Source organism: Parambassis ranga, chromosome 15, assembly GCF_900634625.1.
Source record: "Parambassis ranga chromosome 15, fParRan2.1, whole genome shotgun sequence".
NCBI lineage: Eukaryota > Metazoa > Chordata > Actinopteri > Ambassidae > Parambassis > Parambassis ranga.
This window is the reverse complement of record NC_041035.1, coordinates 13,132,926-13,149,590: the sequence shown is the minus strand read 5'-3', so window position 1 is coordinate 13,149,590 and position 16,665 is coordinate 13,132,926. Positions and strand designations below refer to the sequence as shown.

The following is a 16,665-nucleotide window of genomic DNA, read 5'->3' as shown; positions in this document are numbered from 1 at the left end:
GCTGTCCTAAATTGGCAGATAATGGGCCTGCTGTGGGCTGGACTGTGGCAAATTATTGTCCAAACCTCCTCCACCATGAGATATAGTAACTCTGAATACAGTCAAACATGTGGCCCATTCACATAATGTGCAACACGGACCTATAATCAAACACTATGTTTAAAATAACTAACACCTCACTCTGGAAAAAAAAAAAGATAATACAACAAGGAGGAAATTTAATTTGCTCGTTTTATTTATTTTCCACAGATTTGGGGATTTTGGTTTATTCATAATCTTCTATAAAAATTCATGAAAAACCTGACAAGCATTTTTATGTCCAGTGTTTTTTTTTTCTAAAGCCACATGGACTTTGGAGTGCATGGAAAGGCTCCCTGCATGCTTTCAGCTGCAAACAGGAAATAATCAAGAGCTAGGAAATTGCAAGTATACAATAAGAGTGTGTTAACAGTCTTTTTAGGCACTGGAGTCTCTGGAGTCCCATGCCAGGACTCTGGATGAAGGATATGTCACTTCTTTAGTTCAGCGCTTCAATGGATTTAAGACTACGTCGTTCACATTAGCAATTCCAGTCAAATTGAAACAGAAAATAAATAAAAATATAAAGTTAGGATTTAAAATCCCCCCCAAAAACACTGCATCTCCGAATCACAATGGAAAGGAACAAAAAGTATAATGCCAATTTTAGGTTATCACTTGGTCCCATAGTGTTTGGTTGAAGACTGGCCATACAGCCCGTAGAAGTCTGGGTGTCTGGAGGTCGGAGACGCCTCCATCAGTCCCCTCATGGGGTAATGCTGCAGTGGTTGACTTGCAGGTAACGGGGCCTGTGAAGGAAACTCCTGAGAGGTCATGGACGGGAAGGAGTCCTGTGCTGGGTACGGAGGCCTGGCACGGGCAGCGGGGGTCCTGGAGCAGCAGCAGTTATTCAGAGTGCACATCAGTACTTTCCTCCCTTCGTACATGGCTTGTTGAGAGGCACCTCCGCTGGGGAAGTGGGAGGATGGGAATATGGTCCCTGAGTGGTGGCTGGAGCTGGGCCCTAGACCCACCATGTGATGGGCTGAAGCCTCAAGGAGCCGACTGTGGCCGGGACCAGCGTGAGGATTCTGGGAGAGGACTTCTGAGGAGTACACAGAGGAAGTACGGTGGCTCTGGTCAGCCAGGAAGGGTTTTTTGTGACTGTAGAGCAAAGGTGGAGGATCCTGGGAGGTGGCGTTTTCAGCGTTACTCTCCAGAAAAGCCATGCTGTATTTCCTCTTCTGCAGTCCGGAACTAGTCCCCAGCTGGGAGCCGGCAGAGCCGCTGTGAGAGTGGACAATCTCAAGAACGGATGCCTCGTTGAACGGTTCTGAGAATGGAAAGTGTGGCATAAGAGATAATTAATAATTCACACCATGTCACATTCCAGAAACTGGTAAATGTTTTACAATAAGCCTCATTAGAATTCCAACCTTCCAGCATTTTCCTCAGGTTCTTCTCTCTCGTTGAAAGGTCTGACAGCAAATGGTGAGAGTTCAGCTGACCCACTCTGAGTGGAGGGATGGCACTGCTCAGGTGAGAGTTTGACCTGAAGCACACACACACACACACACACACACAAGACCATGACAACCATATTCACACATTTTATTTACATTACATAACCCATAACTAGACTAGCCACGTCATCAATAACTCTAAATACAGAGAAAACTGACACCTGATTTAAAATGGCTTAAATTAAAAGAACTAAATATCTGTTCAGCTCAGTGACTCAATATAATGTTCCACTTTTCTTTTTCATTCAAACTAAGAGACTGCCAAGGATTCACATCCATATCAGCCATCAGTCCTGTGTCCATATGAGGATATTCATAGCATGTTCCTTTGTTTTAAACATAATTAAAAGCAGAATGAGTGTTAAAAAACAGGCTAATTTTTGGAAGAAATGCTTACCGGTCCATTAGCAGCTGGTAGGGTTTTGTGTTCTGAAAAAAGACAAATCATTCAGACACATCGCCTCCCTTCAAATCATCATATGGATGAAAATGCGTGTGTGAGAAACAGAAGGAGACGCTGAGATTTGTACCTTCATAAAGTTTAAGCTCTCTGCTCTTTGGAGGGACGTCTGCACTGAACTCAGGAGTTTTTCCGCCTCCTGATGCTTCTCATTGAGCTGCAGGACCTGCTGGGAGTTCTTCCTCGTGTACATTGTGTAAGTGTTCTCCAGCATCTGCATGGTCTCAGCCTGGTTTGCTTCTAGAAGCGCGTGCATCCTCTGATACTGAGCTCTGACACGCTCCTTTAGTTCAGACACTGCATCCTGTGGAGAAATGAAAAGAGAGACTCAGAGACATGATGATAAACAAGCAGACATGAGGACAGCCTGGTCTGTGTTTCCATTGCCTGTTGAGCTTAGTCAAACGCGAATGTAATTAAGAAAGATGTCCATGATGACCATCCAATGACTGCCGAGTTGAGCCGCACCGAACACTAAAGTGCCAAGAACTGCAGATTCTCAGGTGGCCACTCCTCAAAACTACTCTTCAGAGTGATATCACAGAGGGTTTGTTCCATCTTCTTCCACAGACTATGGGTTGTACATGTTGGCATAGGAAAGCCAGCAGCAGAGAGAGGGATGTAAATATAGCAATTTGCATCTAAGTGCAAGATGAGTAATCAATATTTCTTTGCTTTTTCCAGGAAATTACAAACTCTAAAATATGCACAAGTCATTTCTTCCCAGCGACTGGGATCTAGATGATGTATATGTAAAGGCATCATTTAAAACTCCACTGAATTTGATTTCATGCAGACTTAAACACAATTTAGCATCATTTGGTAGAATCTGTCATCTTTCTGTATAGAACTAAAGCAGGGAAGTACTTACTGAAATGCATTTTATACATTACTGCAGGAGGTAATTACAGCCTGATATACATTTCCCTTCGACAGTCAATGCAGTGAAAAAATAATTTATTTTCGGTCGACTACATTTACAACACAAACCTACGTGTTGACTGAAAGGACCAGTTTGGAAATGAATGTATTTAAATGCAATGTGCAGGATGAGCTGTACCTTCATCAGTGTCTTGTCTGACTCCAGCTTCCTGAGCTGCTCATCGATGTTCTGAACACGACCCTCCAGTCTGTCTTGCTGCCTCATTAGCATGGCCTGTGGAGAGTTGACATTGATGAGATGGATTAGACAGACAAACCACAAACAAGATACACTGAAAATAAAAAAATAAGCTACACACACTGAAACTTTCTTTAAACTTAGGGGCCTCTGCTGTGACCTGACTCTCTCCATAATCCTGAATAGACAGTGGAAACAACAGCTGCCAGGGACAAAGCACATGCATTTACTCATTAAGAGGGCACAAGCAAACACAAATGCATATATCCATCCCTGATTGCTCCTCAGTTCGTCAGGGACCCTGCCACATCAAGGAAGGACCATTGTTGGGACTGGCCTTTGTCCTCTGTGGGCTCAATCAGGAGTGCAAAAAGAGCCAAAGGCCAGTAAAAGAGCCAGTAAACATAATCCTTCTCCATTTACTGCAGGAGATGGAAATCAATCTGCAGTCAGACTGACAGCTAAGTAGGAGCAGGGGAGGGCAGGTACGCTTTTTAATGAACTGTTCCTGCATGGGAAAGGCACCATGCCCAAATAAGAGAAAACCTGCTGTCATGGCAACAAAAGCCTTGTGTATGTATTTATATGTGGAAGCTAATGTGTATGTGAAGGAGCAAGAAGGTGGGGGTGTCTCACCACCCCTCACTGCTTTCTCATTTTGCCACATGCATTGCTGCCATTGTTTGCACTGGCCTCTGTGTCAGTGACAGATTGTCATGTCTGTGTGCACAACGCCAGGATCTGCTCGCTCCCTCTCTCTCTCTCTCTCTCTTTCTCTCTCTCACCATGCGACGGACGAACGGATGAAATACATGCCAAGAATGGACAGAAAGAAAGTGAGAAAGACATACAAAAAGAGAGTGAACCCAGCTGAAAGAAACAAAAACTTCGAAGCAAAAGACAGAGAGAAAGAGAGAGAGAGAGAGAGAGGGAGAGAGATAGGGAGAATGAGGACATTCCTGTGGTCTCAAGTGAGCGAGTTTCAAAGTAGTTACATTCTGGTATCACAGCAACAGGCCTCTTCAGCTGCTTACAACACTCATGTTGTCTTATGGACACATTGCTGGCTGGCCACTATACAATAAAATGCTGAACACTTTCAACAGTCCACACACAGTTTCCACAATACAATATCTAAAAAATGAGTGAAATCTATTTGAATAGCCCACTTTTTATGTTTTCATATTCTAAAAACAATTTTTTAGTGCTGACATTTTTCCACATCGGAGACATATGTTTGTCTGCCCTGGCTCTTGGAGGAGACAGGAGGGCATGGACAATGCAAACTAATGTAGGAAAGCAGTAGTATTTAAACTGTAATCCAGCATTGCAACATTTCTATTTATTTTTTTTTGGTCTCTTCCAAAATCTGTCTTCTTTATGGCTAAATATTTTATTGTGAGGATTTTGTTTGCAGTTTGATCTTGGGTAACGTCAGACACTCGGATCAGTGTATGACAATTATGCATAATAAAGTCTGAGCGCAATGCAAATAACAGAAGAAGCAATGAAGCACTAAACTTCTGGGAGATGGTTTTGAGGAAACATGAATAGCTGATTTGTTAAAACTGTCTGCTGTGACTGGAAATGTCACTGATGAGTGACGTAAATGAGAAAATATAAAACCATAAAACCAAATCAATTAAATGAAAGATACAAAAAAAAAGCTCAGTCAGACTGAGGGGGAACTGCAGAATCAGGTGACAGTTGTCTTTGGATTTGTCTCAATGAGTGGCCGCTCTCACATTACACAAAGCCATTTGATCTGTTGTTAATACAAAAATATTGATCAGGGAAGCTTTAAGTGCTTAGATAAAAACATCTCAAATAATTTCTTCATGCATTAATTGCTGCAGTGCTGGCCATCATTTTTTTTAAAACTACAAATACTTTACATCATAAAATGACGCATTATAGTTGCTGTAGCAACAAGCCCGCCTTTAAATATACTTGTTGAATTTTTATTTTATTCGCAATTGACACCTACACTTCTATAGGATTCTCAGTCATAGCCAGAAAACAGGCTCAGCTACAGCTGATATTTTTCCCCCTATGAGGGGAAAAGCTGCTTCAGTTAAAGACTGATCATCACTGTGTAATTATTATTCATGCCTCACGCTGCTTTATCTATTAAACAAGCTGTAAAACTCGCTGATGTTTCAAAGAGGAGGTCACACAGTGATGAAAGATCATCAAAGACGATTACAAAACTTATGAGCTTCCACAGACATAAGTTTGTTTGACAAACTTTTAGTTATGCTAAGTGATCAGTTTAACAGACACCACGAGCACCAATTGAAACGACGGCCTGTGTGTTTGTTTTTATGGGATGGCGATGTGTCACATCCTCTCATGTGCTCAACTGGCAGCATTTATGTTAATAACGCGCAGAATGCTCCTGTTTCTCTCTCTGCTGTAACACATCCCACACCTGTCTCCACACCACATGTTGCTTACACAAGAGGCAGTTCCAGCTAAACACTCCTCGTCAAACAATCTGATAACAACCGCCATAACAACTGATTCCACCCTGAAAACTCACATGGTACTTCTCCCGGTTTTCCATGAAATGTGTACACAGCATCTTTAAACTTTACCTTCCGTCAGTCTGTCACGGTGAATGTGGTATTGACAGAACAGGAGAGAACACTTTGTTGAGTTATTAGTGTTGTAAATGGTGCGTAAGTTATCATGCCAGCAGCTTTTCTTCGCCTTCCTCATTCTGTCATGTTTCCTGCCATTCCTGTTTTGTCTCACTTGTATGTTTGAAATAGCATAAGGCGGCCGAGGGGGAGCGCAGCAGCATGAAAGCCTACCTTTATCAAGTTTAAACCCGCCAATGATCACTTTCCCCACTGTCCTATTTAGGCACTCAGACACCCGTAGGTTGCCAGGAAGCTCATGTTTAAATGAGGAGCCTCAGGCTCAATGAACAGAGAGCCTCTTTCACAATCAACTGACAACTATTCCCCACTTCTGTTGTCAATGGACTGCCCTCAGCATTCTGGGGAACTGACTCACTCCAGCCCAGATACAAGGAACTGCAAACAGCAGAGCTTCCATGGGCGATGGTTTCCTGCTGAGGTGCCTGAGAACACCAAGGTGAGGCTGTGTGGGAGGACTCCTCCTCCTTCGTTTGTCCCAGGGACAACATTACTATTATATTAAACTTCCTTTCTCATCTTGAAATTACCAGCAAGTCTGCAAAAGGTTACTGTAAAAGCGTCCTTTGAGAGCCAAAGATAGCCAAAGATATGAACACAGCTACATTGGTTTTTCCCTCTTTGTTTATCCCAAAAGCAACAAGAGTGCTGCCAGGGGAATATAAAATCCTTTTACCAAAATAGACCACAGCTCTGTCAAGGAGAACGACCTCTCAAGTAAGTAATGATGAGAAGCCACTCTGGCCTCAAATTACTTTAACAACTAGCCCAAGAAACTTCACATTTTGGCTAATATAGCCACAGTTATTAATACATTTAGAATGCACAAATTGAAGCCCAGAGCATGGACATGTTGCTGTGAGAGGAGGCAGGAACTCTGACTCAAGGATAACTCCATTTGCCCTGCAAACATACGGTTGTGAAACAACAGAAAGATGGGTGGGTGTGAGCATGTGTAGAGAGAGCAGCTGTGGAAAGGGCTGAACAGACATCTTTTGTCCCAATAATAGCTCTGAACCAGGGCAACAGTTTGTACTAAAGACTCTGGCTGATGTAGAACTTTGTGATCCACACTGTAGGAAGAAAAGTCTGTAACTTTCCTCACAGTCACCAAGAAGAGAGAAACATCACACAAAATTCATCTCACTCCCAGCTCTTCATACAAAGGGAGGGGCAGAGGAGAGATGTATATACAGCAGTGTGGGTGGCTGTTTTTTTTTACACCTTTCTACTTACATTAGACATGAAAACTGAAATAAAGTCCAGAATTGTGGCGAATACATGAAGGCCCTATATGTGAGACACATTTCCCCATGCACTGTGAGGTCAAACCTGCCATGGCCGATCATAATTCACTTGTTGTCAACACACATTCTTTCTTTCAGTCTCTTACTCCTCCAAATAAACTGTCCTAAAGTGACCCCAAACCTCTTGTGACCATTGTGTCAGCGTGCATTTCATCATTCCAAGCCGGATCAGGGTGTTGAACATAAACAAACTATACATGGAGCCGCCCCCCCCCTTCTCTGCACATGTTGCACATTGTTTCCGGCGGATGCAGATTGCATCACAGCACCCTACCCGAGGGCACAGCCCGGCTAATGGGAAGGCGTGGCTGTCTGGAGTGTGTGGTATGATCAAGGTTAAAAGCAGTGTGTGACGTATGCCTGTACATATGTGTGTGTGTGTGTCTTCATCTACCCAGAGGGGTGGCTTTCACCTGTCCAGTCCTTTCACATCAGATAAGATTAAATCCAGAGAGAGCCTTTATAGACTAGTGAACTGAAAGAAATCTCTGCCTCCTTGAAATCCTTTCATCTGAACTAAATTGGTGTGTTGAGCAGTGTGATTTCTGTACCTGCATTTGTATGCGTTGTGTATCCACATCACCGACTGTGTGTCTTTGGTTAGTGCAGTGAGAGATGCAGCAGAACGGACACAGAGCCACCTGCTCTTCCTCACAGTGCAGCAGCCTGTACTCCTCATGACTGGGACAGGTCCAAGCGCTCAGCTCCTCAGCATCCACTAACAGGTGTCCCGGAGCCGCGCACGGCTGCTGTAGGTGAGTCTGGATATGAGCTTGGCAGCAGGGCTCCTTGCAGCGCAGGCAGACTTTCCGCACGGGCAGCGGGGGGCCTCGCCTGCACAGGACGCAGTGCAGCACAGCGGGGACTTTCTCTGCGTTCAAAGCATTGAACCGCTTCACTATGTTGGCAAGCTTGAAGTTCTTCTCCAGTGTGGGTTTCTGGTCGTAGTCATGGTTACACTCAGGACAGCGGACCGCAGCGTTGTCTTTGGCCCAAGCCTCAGAGATGCAACTCTTGCAGAAGTTGTGTTTGCACAGCAGCTGGATGGGTTCGTCGAAAACATTCAGGCAGATGGGACACAGGAGCTCCTCTTCGAAGCAGTTTTTCCAGGTTGCATCCATGACTTCCTAAGCAAAGACCAAACCGATGGCGTGAGACTAAAAAAAGAGCAGAACTGAGAATTAGTTTCTAAATATGGATTGCTGCTTTTCTGCAGTGATAAATAAAAAGGCAGCCACAGAAGGATGAGAGCCAATCAAACCTTCAGGATTCTTTTCTTTGAGGTTATCAGAGAGTGCATTACAATAACACAAGGAGGAAGATTAACTCTTCAAAGTAAAGTGCAATCACAGTTCAACTAAAAACATCCCAAATCCATTTATATATTTTTATCTGGCTCTGGCTTCTCTTTGAGGAACAGACGTTTCTAAACGAGTGACAACTTGCTCCAGAATAAAAATGGGACTGTAGTCTAATAAAAGCTTCACTGACATTTCATCCTAACGCGAATGCCCCGTCGCCTGCTCTTATTTAAACATTATATCGGTCTAATAAAATATACTAGATGTATTCTAAGGGGAAAAACGCAACCTCACCAACTATTTCTGTTCCATGTCGTCGGCAGACTCCGGTGCGCCTATAATGCCGTGGAGCTTGTCATCCTGCCCGCGATGAGATCCAGCGCCTCTGCTTAGATTACAGCCGTCCGTCCCGCGGTGCGCTCAGCGCCGGGATTTTATCGGATTCCCGGCCGGTTTTCTCAGCTGCTTTCTCGCCTTCCCGTCAACTCTTTCTGAGCAATTTTAGATGGTAAGCGCAGGCAGATTGTAACTCGTCGGAAGGGAGCGCAGTGCTTCCACACCGACAACCCCCCTCTCTCCAATAACGTGACCCGTCACAGAGTTGATACATAGACGGGGAGGAGCCCAGAGGAGGAGGAGGAGGAGGAGGAGGAGGAAGGCAAAATGAACGGTCACAGCAAACTCTACCGGACAGACTGTAAAAAGACCAGGAGACATTTGTGCGACCCGTCATGATCCGGTTTAAATGGAGTCCTGGCAGGCTTGGGTAGAGCAGAGGCCCCCAGGGGCCCATGAGAGGGTCAGTGGGAGGAAAGAGGAAAATATGGACATGCTTTCTCACTAAGTCAATAAAACCTATCTGACTCAGAATAAGTCAACTTTAAATAAGCCTAAAGGATGATTTGATGTTTTACTAATATGTCATCAATATGTAAAAATTAATAGATCATAGATATATATATATAATAGATAATTAATACTCAAGATTTACTACAGCAAGGCTTACAAATGGGAAGGTACTAAAACTACGGTACATTTTGACAGAAGCCTTTTGAAAGACATGTGGTGGATCAAATCTATATATTTGCAGAAATTGAATATGTATATTCAACAGAAATCATCTTTTTGCTAGTAATCAGTAAATTTAGACATCAGAAAATTGTGTGGAAATCCAAAAGCCTTTATTGCTGGCCAACTAAAAAGAAAAAAGCTCAATCCGTCCATGTCTCCTGATTGATAAAATACATGTAGGGAAGATTTTAAATATTACGTATGTATACTGGCTAAGAATGATAATAAATCACCACCAAAATCTTTTTCAGTCTTCATCATAAAGGGAATGTTTGTGTCAAAGCCCAATACATCAGGCCCCTGAACATTAAAAAAAAACACAATTCAGTGTAATGTATACACACAAAGTTCCACCATAATTTTGAATTAGTGATCCAGCTTTATTTGTGTAAATACCTACACTCTTTAATGCACTTGTGATTACAATCAGCCAGTTCAGTCAATAGGATAAAAATAACAAAATTCATCAATGACCTCTATATTTGTCATACTGAATAAAAAGGACAAACAGATTTAAGACATGCTATCACATGTTGTGTAAGAGTACATTTTTTGTAGTAAGACACTGCAGTAGAAGTAGTCCTGTGTCTGTTTTGGCATTAACATGGGATGTAATGATGACATCAACAGTGAACACAGCAGTCTCGATTCAAAGTCACGATCCAGGAGCTGTAAGCAGCACTAAGAATGAACGGAAGATATGTCGTCCTTTTCTTTTTAAGATCAAGGCACTAAGAAAGTACACTGATAAAAAAAATAACTACAAACCACACAGTTTGTTTGTGTGAAATAACATTCAAAGACTATTACTCAGTATGGGAGTAGAGTTTTTGGCACAGGGGTATGGAGGTGATTGTACCTGCAGCTTTTTGCAAGGTACCTAAACAAAAGTGGCAGTAATGAGTTAAACAGTTCATGGACTCAGGTTAGTGTTAAAAAAAAGAAACCATGGAACATCAGACAGTACAGACATGGCAAACCTTTGGTGACCACAAACACAAAAGAGAAAAATGACCAGCATTTGTAAATACTATACAATGGATAAACAACACAGATACAAAATGTTTAATTCGTGAAGTTTCGTCCCTTTTCTAAGGCCACTAGAATAAATAGGACTGTGTCTGAGAACTAAAAACCAGTTATTGCTTGAGACGTAATGTCTGGTCATCACAGGATGCACGCTCAACTGCATTAGTGATGTACATATCTTGGACTTACTGGAGGAATGACAGCATCCTGTTTGTCCTACAGGATTGTTGTAACAGGTCAAACATCTGGACAGGCTGGCTTCAGGCTGATGTGATTTTCTCAGAAGCATCCAAGCCTCTGAGAAATGTTGTAAACAGCAGGGCTAGTCTGAGAATGTAGTAACAGTCACAAGTGTTTAGATCATCCCTCTGATCATCTTCAGGAGTGAAACAGTTTCTGGCTTTCCACTGTGTGAACAACATGTGTGTCAACCCTGAGAGCTCAGGGTCGCTGCCTGTCTGGGGTGGTCTCCTGTTTATGATGGTCCACTCTGGAAGTGTGTGTCTGCAGGTGTTTTTGTTGGCACTTTCTAAAGATGAAATGTCTCTGCTTCACTGCAGCGGATTATCAAACACAGAGTCTGGTAGGACAGAAATTTTCAGCTTCTTTTCTGGCCAACTGAACTCCTTTGGTAACTTTGTCTACAGAAAGGGAAAGGACACACAGGGTTTAATACATGAGCGGTTGCTCAAAAACAAACTGAAAGTAAAAGCTGCAATTAGGAGCGTTTTTTTTACCTCCTCACGAGTGCTGAGTTCCTGTATATCCCCAAGCATCTGCTCTACAAACTCCTCTGTCAACAGTATCTATATAGGGACAAGAGAAGGTCAAAAAATGCACTAAATACAAAAAACACAAAAAGATTCTGAGTTGTGTATACCTGAAGCCAGGGGCCATGGGCAGCATAGGGATGCTCTTCAGTAGCAAAAGCTCCTTCAACTCCCGAAGACACAAATGTGATAGCTGTGTCTCCATTGATACTTTTGTAAGTAAAGTGTCTACCATGGAGCAACCGGCCCCTGTAAAAAATTAAACACAACCAGACTATAGATTAAGAAGAGTCCTCCACAATGTTGCTCAAGCGAGGGGGTTCAATGAGTGTTTGGAGCTGACTTCCAAAGAGACGTTTTTTAAATGCCTGAGAAAATTGTGTCATCTGTGTTTTGGCTCCAGTGTTTTCTCAAGAAATTCTGCCACACCCTGTCAACAAAAATGTTTGGACTACTGGTTCTGCCTGCCTCAAAGACATTCCAGAAGAGTAAATTTGATGTGGGAGAGAATGGAGTTACCGCAGGCAGAGGGGCAGCAGTGTGCCTGACTCTTGGTTGAATTTCAGATGGACGCTCTCCAACTGTCGTGTTCGGACCAGCTCATGAGGAACAATCGCTGCTGAGCTCTCGCTCTCCAAACTGTCTTTGCGACTTCTGAGAATGGACACAGAGGAGAAAAGAAAGTGTGTAAGGAAGCAGAGGCAGGCATACTGGAGAAAGAAAGAGGAAAAAGGTACACCTGGCAATAAGCTGATAACTCTTAGTGATTAGGAAAAAGCAGTTGTGTGGCCTGTCTGCAACAATGCAGATTTCACAACTCTTCTCATTGAACTGCAAATTCCACAGAACTGTAGCAACATAAAGAAAACCATCATAATATGCGGGTAGCTAAGAAACACTGGTGATAACAGTTCAGATGTCAGCACAGCAGTGAGTCACTGTACACGATGGAGGGAGTTATCCTGGTGCAACCCTTGTGCTGGGATGAACCCGTGTTAGTGCATGTGTGTAGGAGGAACACTCACTGAGGTCTTTCGTGGCTCTGTCTCTGGCTGTTGATAGGGGGTAGTGCTGCCTTGTTGTTAAACTCCAGTCCTTTTCTCAGGGTCTCTCTAATCTGCTCTGTGTCTGTCAGCACACAAAGAAAGATGATTTCATCAGGCTCGAAGGATGAGTTAGATCTACTCCCTTAGGAGCTGGCATACCTTTGTCTGAGAGTCTTCGCGGCTGTGATCCTATGCAGATGGATCGGCTGTCCTCCTCGTCCTCTGGCGGTCGACTCAGATCATCCCACACACACTTGGCACTGACTCCACTCAGGTTAGAGCCCTCTGTCTCAATTCCCTGGTCCACTCTCTCCTGCTTGGATGAGCAAGAAACATACGCAATCATTAACACTAGTTCACAAGAAACAGCATTAAGATTTCCACATCATATAATTTATAAATTACACTTGAGACACATCAACTATTAAAATTCTACAGAACAGAAATTTTGTATTTGATTTATTTTGGCACTTTGGCGAAACTTGATAAAGCCTTACTTGTAGGTGTGGATCAATGTCAAAAATGGTCTCCCCTCTCCTCATGTCTGTGATTAACCAGGGGCCACCAGCTCTGTAAATGAGACAGACATGAGCATTAATCTAGGTTGGAATTAACTTCTAGTCAAACACACAAGTTAATATATAAACAAGTAACTACAACTGCTGCTCACAATGTGTTTGTCAAAGTAGATTCCATAGGTTTTACCCCTGAGTGGCATTGGCATATTTTAGTTAACAGTGTGTTTAATTTGGTTGACCTTTAGATTACTCACACTCTGACTCCACGCATCAACTCTAGGATGCCTTGTCCATTCCACTGTTGGGCTGCTTGCAGCTCCTCGGTACATACACCCACAATCTAAAAGAGAGAGTTCTTCTTACTACTGTATGCCTTATGTCTATAAATGTTTGGTAGCATTACATAACATTAACCAAATGTGCTGATGATTGATTTGTGATGATAATAATAAAAATGTGATTCTCAGTCAAATATCATAAAAGCTGCCAGATTCTAGCCACAAGTGTTTAATATGTAATTCTTTACTCTGTGTAACTACCAGATTTTTAAATTCACCTGGAGAAAGCTCACTGTGCCAAAGGGAGTTTGGACTGGTTGCATCTGTGGGTCTTCTGTGAGCAACATATGCTGGATACGGGATTCGCTGTTGTCTAGTGGACTGTGCCACGATACATGGTCACCACTACAAAACGTGTTTTCTGCAGAAAACAAAAGGAGACCTTTCCATGAGTGCTCAAACATACTGAGTAGGTCTGTGCTTTCAGCCACCACAGAGGAACATTCATCCCCACCTACATTTACTTGTCTGACTGTACAGAAATGCTAAAGGAAAGTTACAGTAACAGAAAAGGAGGGGGCACAGATCAGCAAGAGAAAGAGAGACCCACATGTGGAAAAAAAGTATAAAGACTACATTTCCATCTGAGTAAATCTGTCAGCTTGGGAGGTACATGCACTCAGGCCAGATTCACTGCAGGAGAAAAGCAAGGGAGAAGATGGCCAGGAATCGGCATTCATTTAGCTCAGGGGCCCAGCCCACCCACACGCAAATTGACCCCAGCTGGAAAGCAGAGAAGGGCTGGGTTGTGGGAAGAGGAGAGCCTAGAGAGAATAGCCTTTTTCTCTTTCAGCACAACATAAACGCATGTCCTCCCTCATCAATCATGTTTCTTTAATATATGACCTACAGGAGAGATGAAATTAAAAACCTCAACACATTACATATGCAGCGTATAAATTCACACCACACAAAAAAGGAGGAAAGTAGATTTCCTGTCAATACACAGAGCTACAATAAACACAAATAATATGTGATACCCAGAGTGGACGATTTAAATATCTTCATATGCATCACTGCACGTGCAAGCAGCACATTTTTAGCTGTTCTCTAAAAACTTTGACTAACAAACTGTGATTAACTTAAAATAACAAACTCTACCTGACAATGATGAGGCAAAGCCACACAGATGCTCCAGCTATGACAATTTTTTTACCCAAAGAGTAACGATATTCCATTGTGACAAAATCAATGGCCCAAATCAGTGTTTTGGAAAAGCTTGTTTAATACAACTACAGAAAAGCATTCTATTGCACTAAAGCTAAGATGGATTTCTTTTAAAGCGAAATTTTTTTTTTTACATTTAATGCGTATTAACGTGACATTACTACATGCAAAGATTACAATGAAGCATGTATTCCTTTGTGCACGTACCTGACTGGAACACATAGCGAGCCAAGCCTTGCATGAGCTCAGCTGGCCATGTTGGTGGTGCCGTCTCTCCCACCTCTCTTTTGAGTCTGAAAGTAAGCTCAAAGCCAAACCCACTAGGTCCATCTGCCCCTGTGAATCTGACACACACACACACAGTGAGACACCTTTATTATTCTATGCACAGGAGCTGTGAAAAATCACAATACCCGACAAGATCAATAAGCTACAGAACAACAGAAGGTCATTAAGTTCAGTGTTAGTCAGTAGGTGGGCTACTGTTAAAGGACCCCTGATGTGAGCAGGTATTTCACACACTGTGAGGCATAATGGTTTTCAGATAGCCCAGTTTTTTTCACTAGGGCAAATCAAAACAGCATTTCATCTGTGCTACCAAACATGCACTTAAAACCCCACAGCTAGAAGTTATATTATAAAAATGTAAGTACTTACTCATGAACACGATTATCTCCATACAAATCACTCAGTCCAAAGCTTACGTAGTGCCAGTGTTCCTGAACATCCTGAGCTGGACATCCCATATTTCTATACATACTGATGTAGTCTAACGGATCTGGTCCTCCCAGCCTGTGAGAAGCATACAGTAAGAACCATCAGCCATGTGAAAACTTGTTTATGGTGCTAGATCACTCCAGCTGTGGAAAGACATCTAGCGTTCTTGAGAAACTTCGTCTAAACGTAGCATGACACATTTAAATGAAACTTTCATAAAGGAGTTTTGTAACGGAAACTGAAACTCCACGAATCATAGCAGTAATTGTCGACAGAATGTTATTTTAGTTAGCCTAAATGTTAGCTTGGACGCTAAGCTAACTCTTGGCTAACGTTTAGCCACCTCTATATAAACTTTTTTCTTTTACTTAAGGCCCACGTGTATGTCACGTACGCATCAATACATTGCCACATACCAATATTTTACAATGGCTGTAACTTGAAGAGGGTTAGCTTGATCGGGATAAAGTCGCCGACATTCCCCATAGATAGCCTGCAGTCCAGGAGGAAACAGCGGCACCAGCCCGTGGGCTTGAGCACCGCTTGTAGGCCGGACTTCATCCATGCTACGGCCTCGAACAAGTCCGGCTTTTCCAATAAAACAGCGTATATCCAATTATCTCTTTCTATCAACCCCTATTCAACAGAAAGACAGAAAATAAAACTATAAATTCTTCACTAAAGTAATGGAGAAGCAAACGAATGACTCTGGTCGTTGTGCTCCACTCAGCGGGGGCCTGTTGCTCATCCGCTACAAAAAACGACTTTACCATTGGGTGGTAAAGGTCTTACGTCACTGACTGACGGCCCCTTTCAGCCAATGAAATTGGAGTATTACCTTCGTGTGCGTCTTTAGAGGATTTTAATTGGCTAATACGTTGCCAATCAAACAGTGGGAGGATGTGATTTCAGGGTTGGGATTTTTTCAGGGGCCAAATTATGGCTGAGTACAGACCAAATGGATCTAAACTGAGGAGTGCTCGAAGAAGCAAGCAGGCACTGTACAAAACTTAAAGCTGGAAAAATTAAGCCTGTTTAAGGCCTATAAATTCATACCACAGATGAACATATGCATCCAAGCTGCAAATATTACTTGACTGTATGATTAATGCCATAATGTGAAGTTATTGTTTAACAGGTGGAAATAATTTTAATTGTATTATTGTGTAATGTATGTAGTATTATAAGGCAATTAATTGCAAACGATTTTATGAATCTAGTTTAGTAACATTTATTCATGTCGTCACTATGACTTTTTATATTTATATAAATATATTAATATATATTAAATCATATAAAATCATATAATAAAATATATATTTAAATGATACAATCTTCATATATAATTCTGTATTTATAACCTGCATGTTTATCTGTTGCTTTGATAGTATCTTTGGCCTTACTGTATACCTATGTGTTGTATACTGGCTTTATGTCATATATTATTGATAACAAGGAAGAATCAGCCAGAAAAACAACAATGAGAACCTTTGTTTTTTATCATTACTTCCCTGATAAGAGAAGGGTGTGGCATTGCCGGCTGTTTAAAACACTCTATTCAAGCATACAGCAACAGTACTTAACTTCTCTTGTGACGTTATTAAATTCATTGGAAAT

General features: G+C 42.2%; 2 protein-coding genes across 3 annotated transcripts; both read right to left on the bottom strand.

Annotated features, from left to right (window-relative positions):
• Positions 1-213: 213 nt before the first annotated feature.
• Positions 214-8,989, bottom strand: trim8a (tripartite motif containing 8a). The gene is made up of 7 exons (XM_028423925.1): positions 8,687-8,989; positions 7,643-8,248; positions 3,062-3,157; positions 2,072-2,305; positions 1,939-1,970; positions 1,455-1,570; positions 214-1,351 (listed from the first exon to the last, which is right to left on the bottom strand). The coding sequence occupies exons 2-7, from the start codon at positions 8,210-8,212 to the stop codon at positions 693-695; spliced, it is 1,707 nt and encodes a 568-aa protein (XP_028279726.1). The 5' UTR covers positions 8,213-8,248; positions 8,687-8,989; the 3' UTR covers positions 214-692.
• An 830-nt stretch (positions 8,990-9,819) lies between these two features.
• Positions 9,820-16,257, bottom strand: sufu (suppressor of fused homolog (Drosophila)). Of its 2 annotated transcripts, none has more exons than XM_028424172.1 (12): positions 15,465-16,257; positions 14,989-15,123; positions 14,539-14,675; positions 13,383-13,525; positions 13,081-13,166; positions 12,806-12,878; positions 12,468-12,621; positions 12,288-12,390; positions 11,782-11,916; positions 11,373-11,511; positions 11,230-11,298; positions 9,820-11,133 (listed from the first exon to the last, which is right to left on the bottom strand). In XM_028424172.1, exons 1-12 carry the CDS (start codon positions 15,611-15,613, stop codon positions 11,044-11,046), a joined length of 1,413 nt encoding a protein of 470 aa, XP_028279973.1. In that variant the 5' UTR covers positions 15,614-16,257; the 3' UTR covers positions 9,820-11,043. The 2 variants fall into 2 exon arrangements, with proteins under 2 accessions (XP_028279973.1, XP_028279972.1); XM_028424171.1 differs by having other exon boundaries at positions 12,468-12,624; positions 15,465-16,254.
• Between the last annotated feature and the right edge of the window lie 408 nt (positions 16,258-16,665).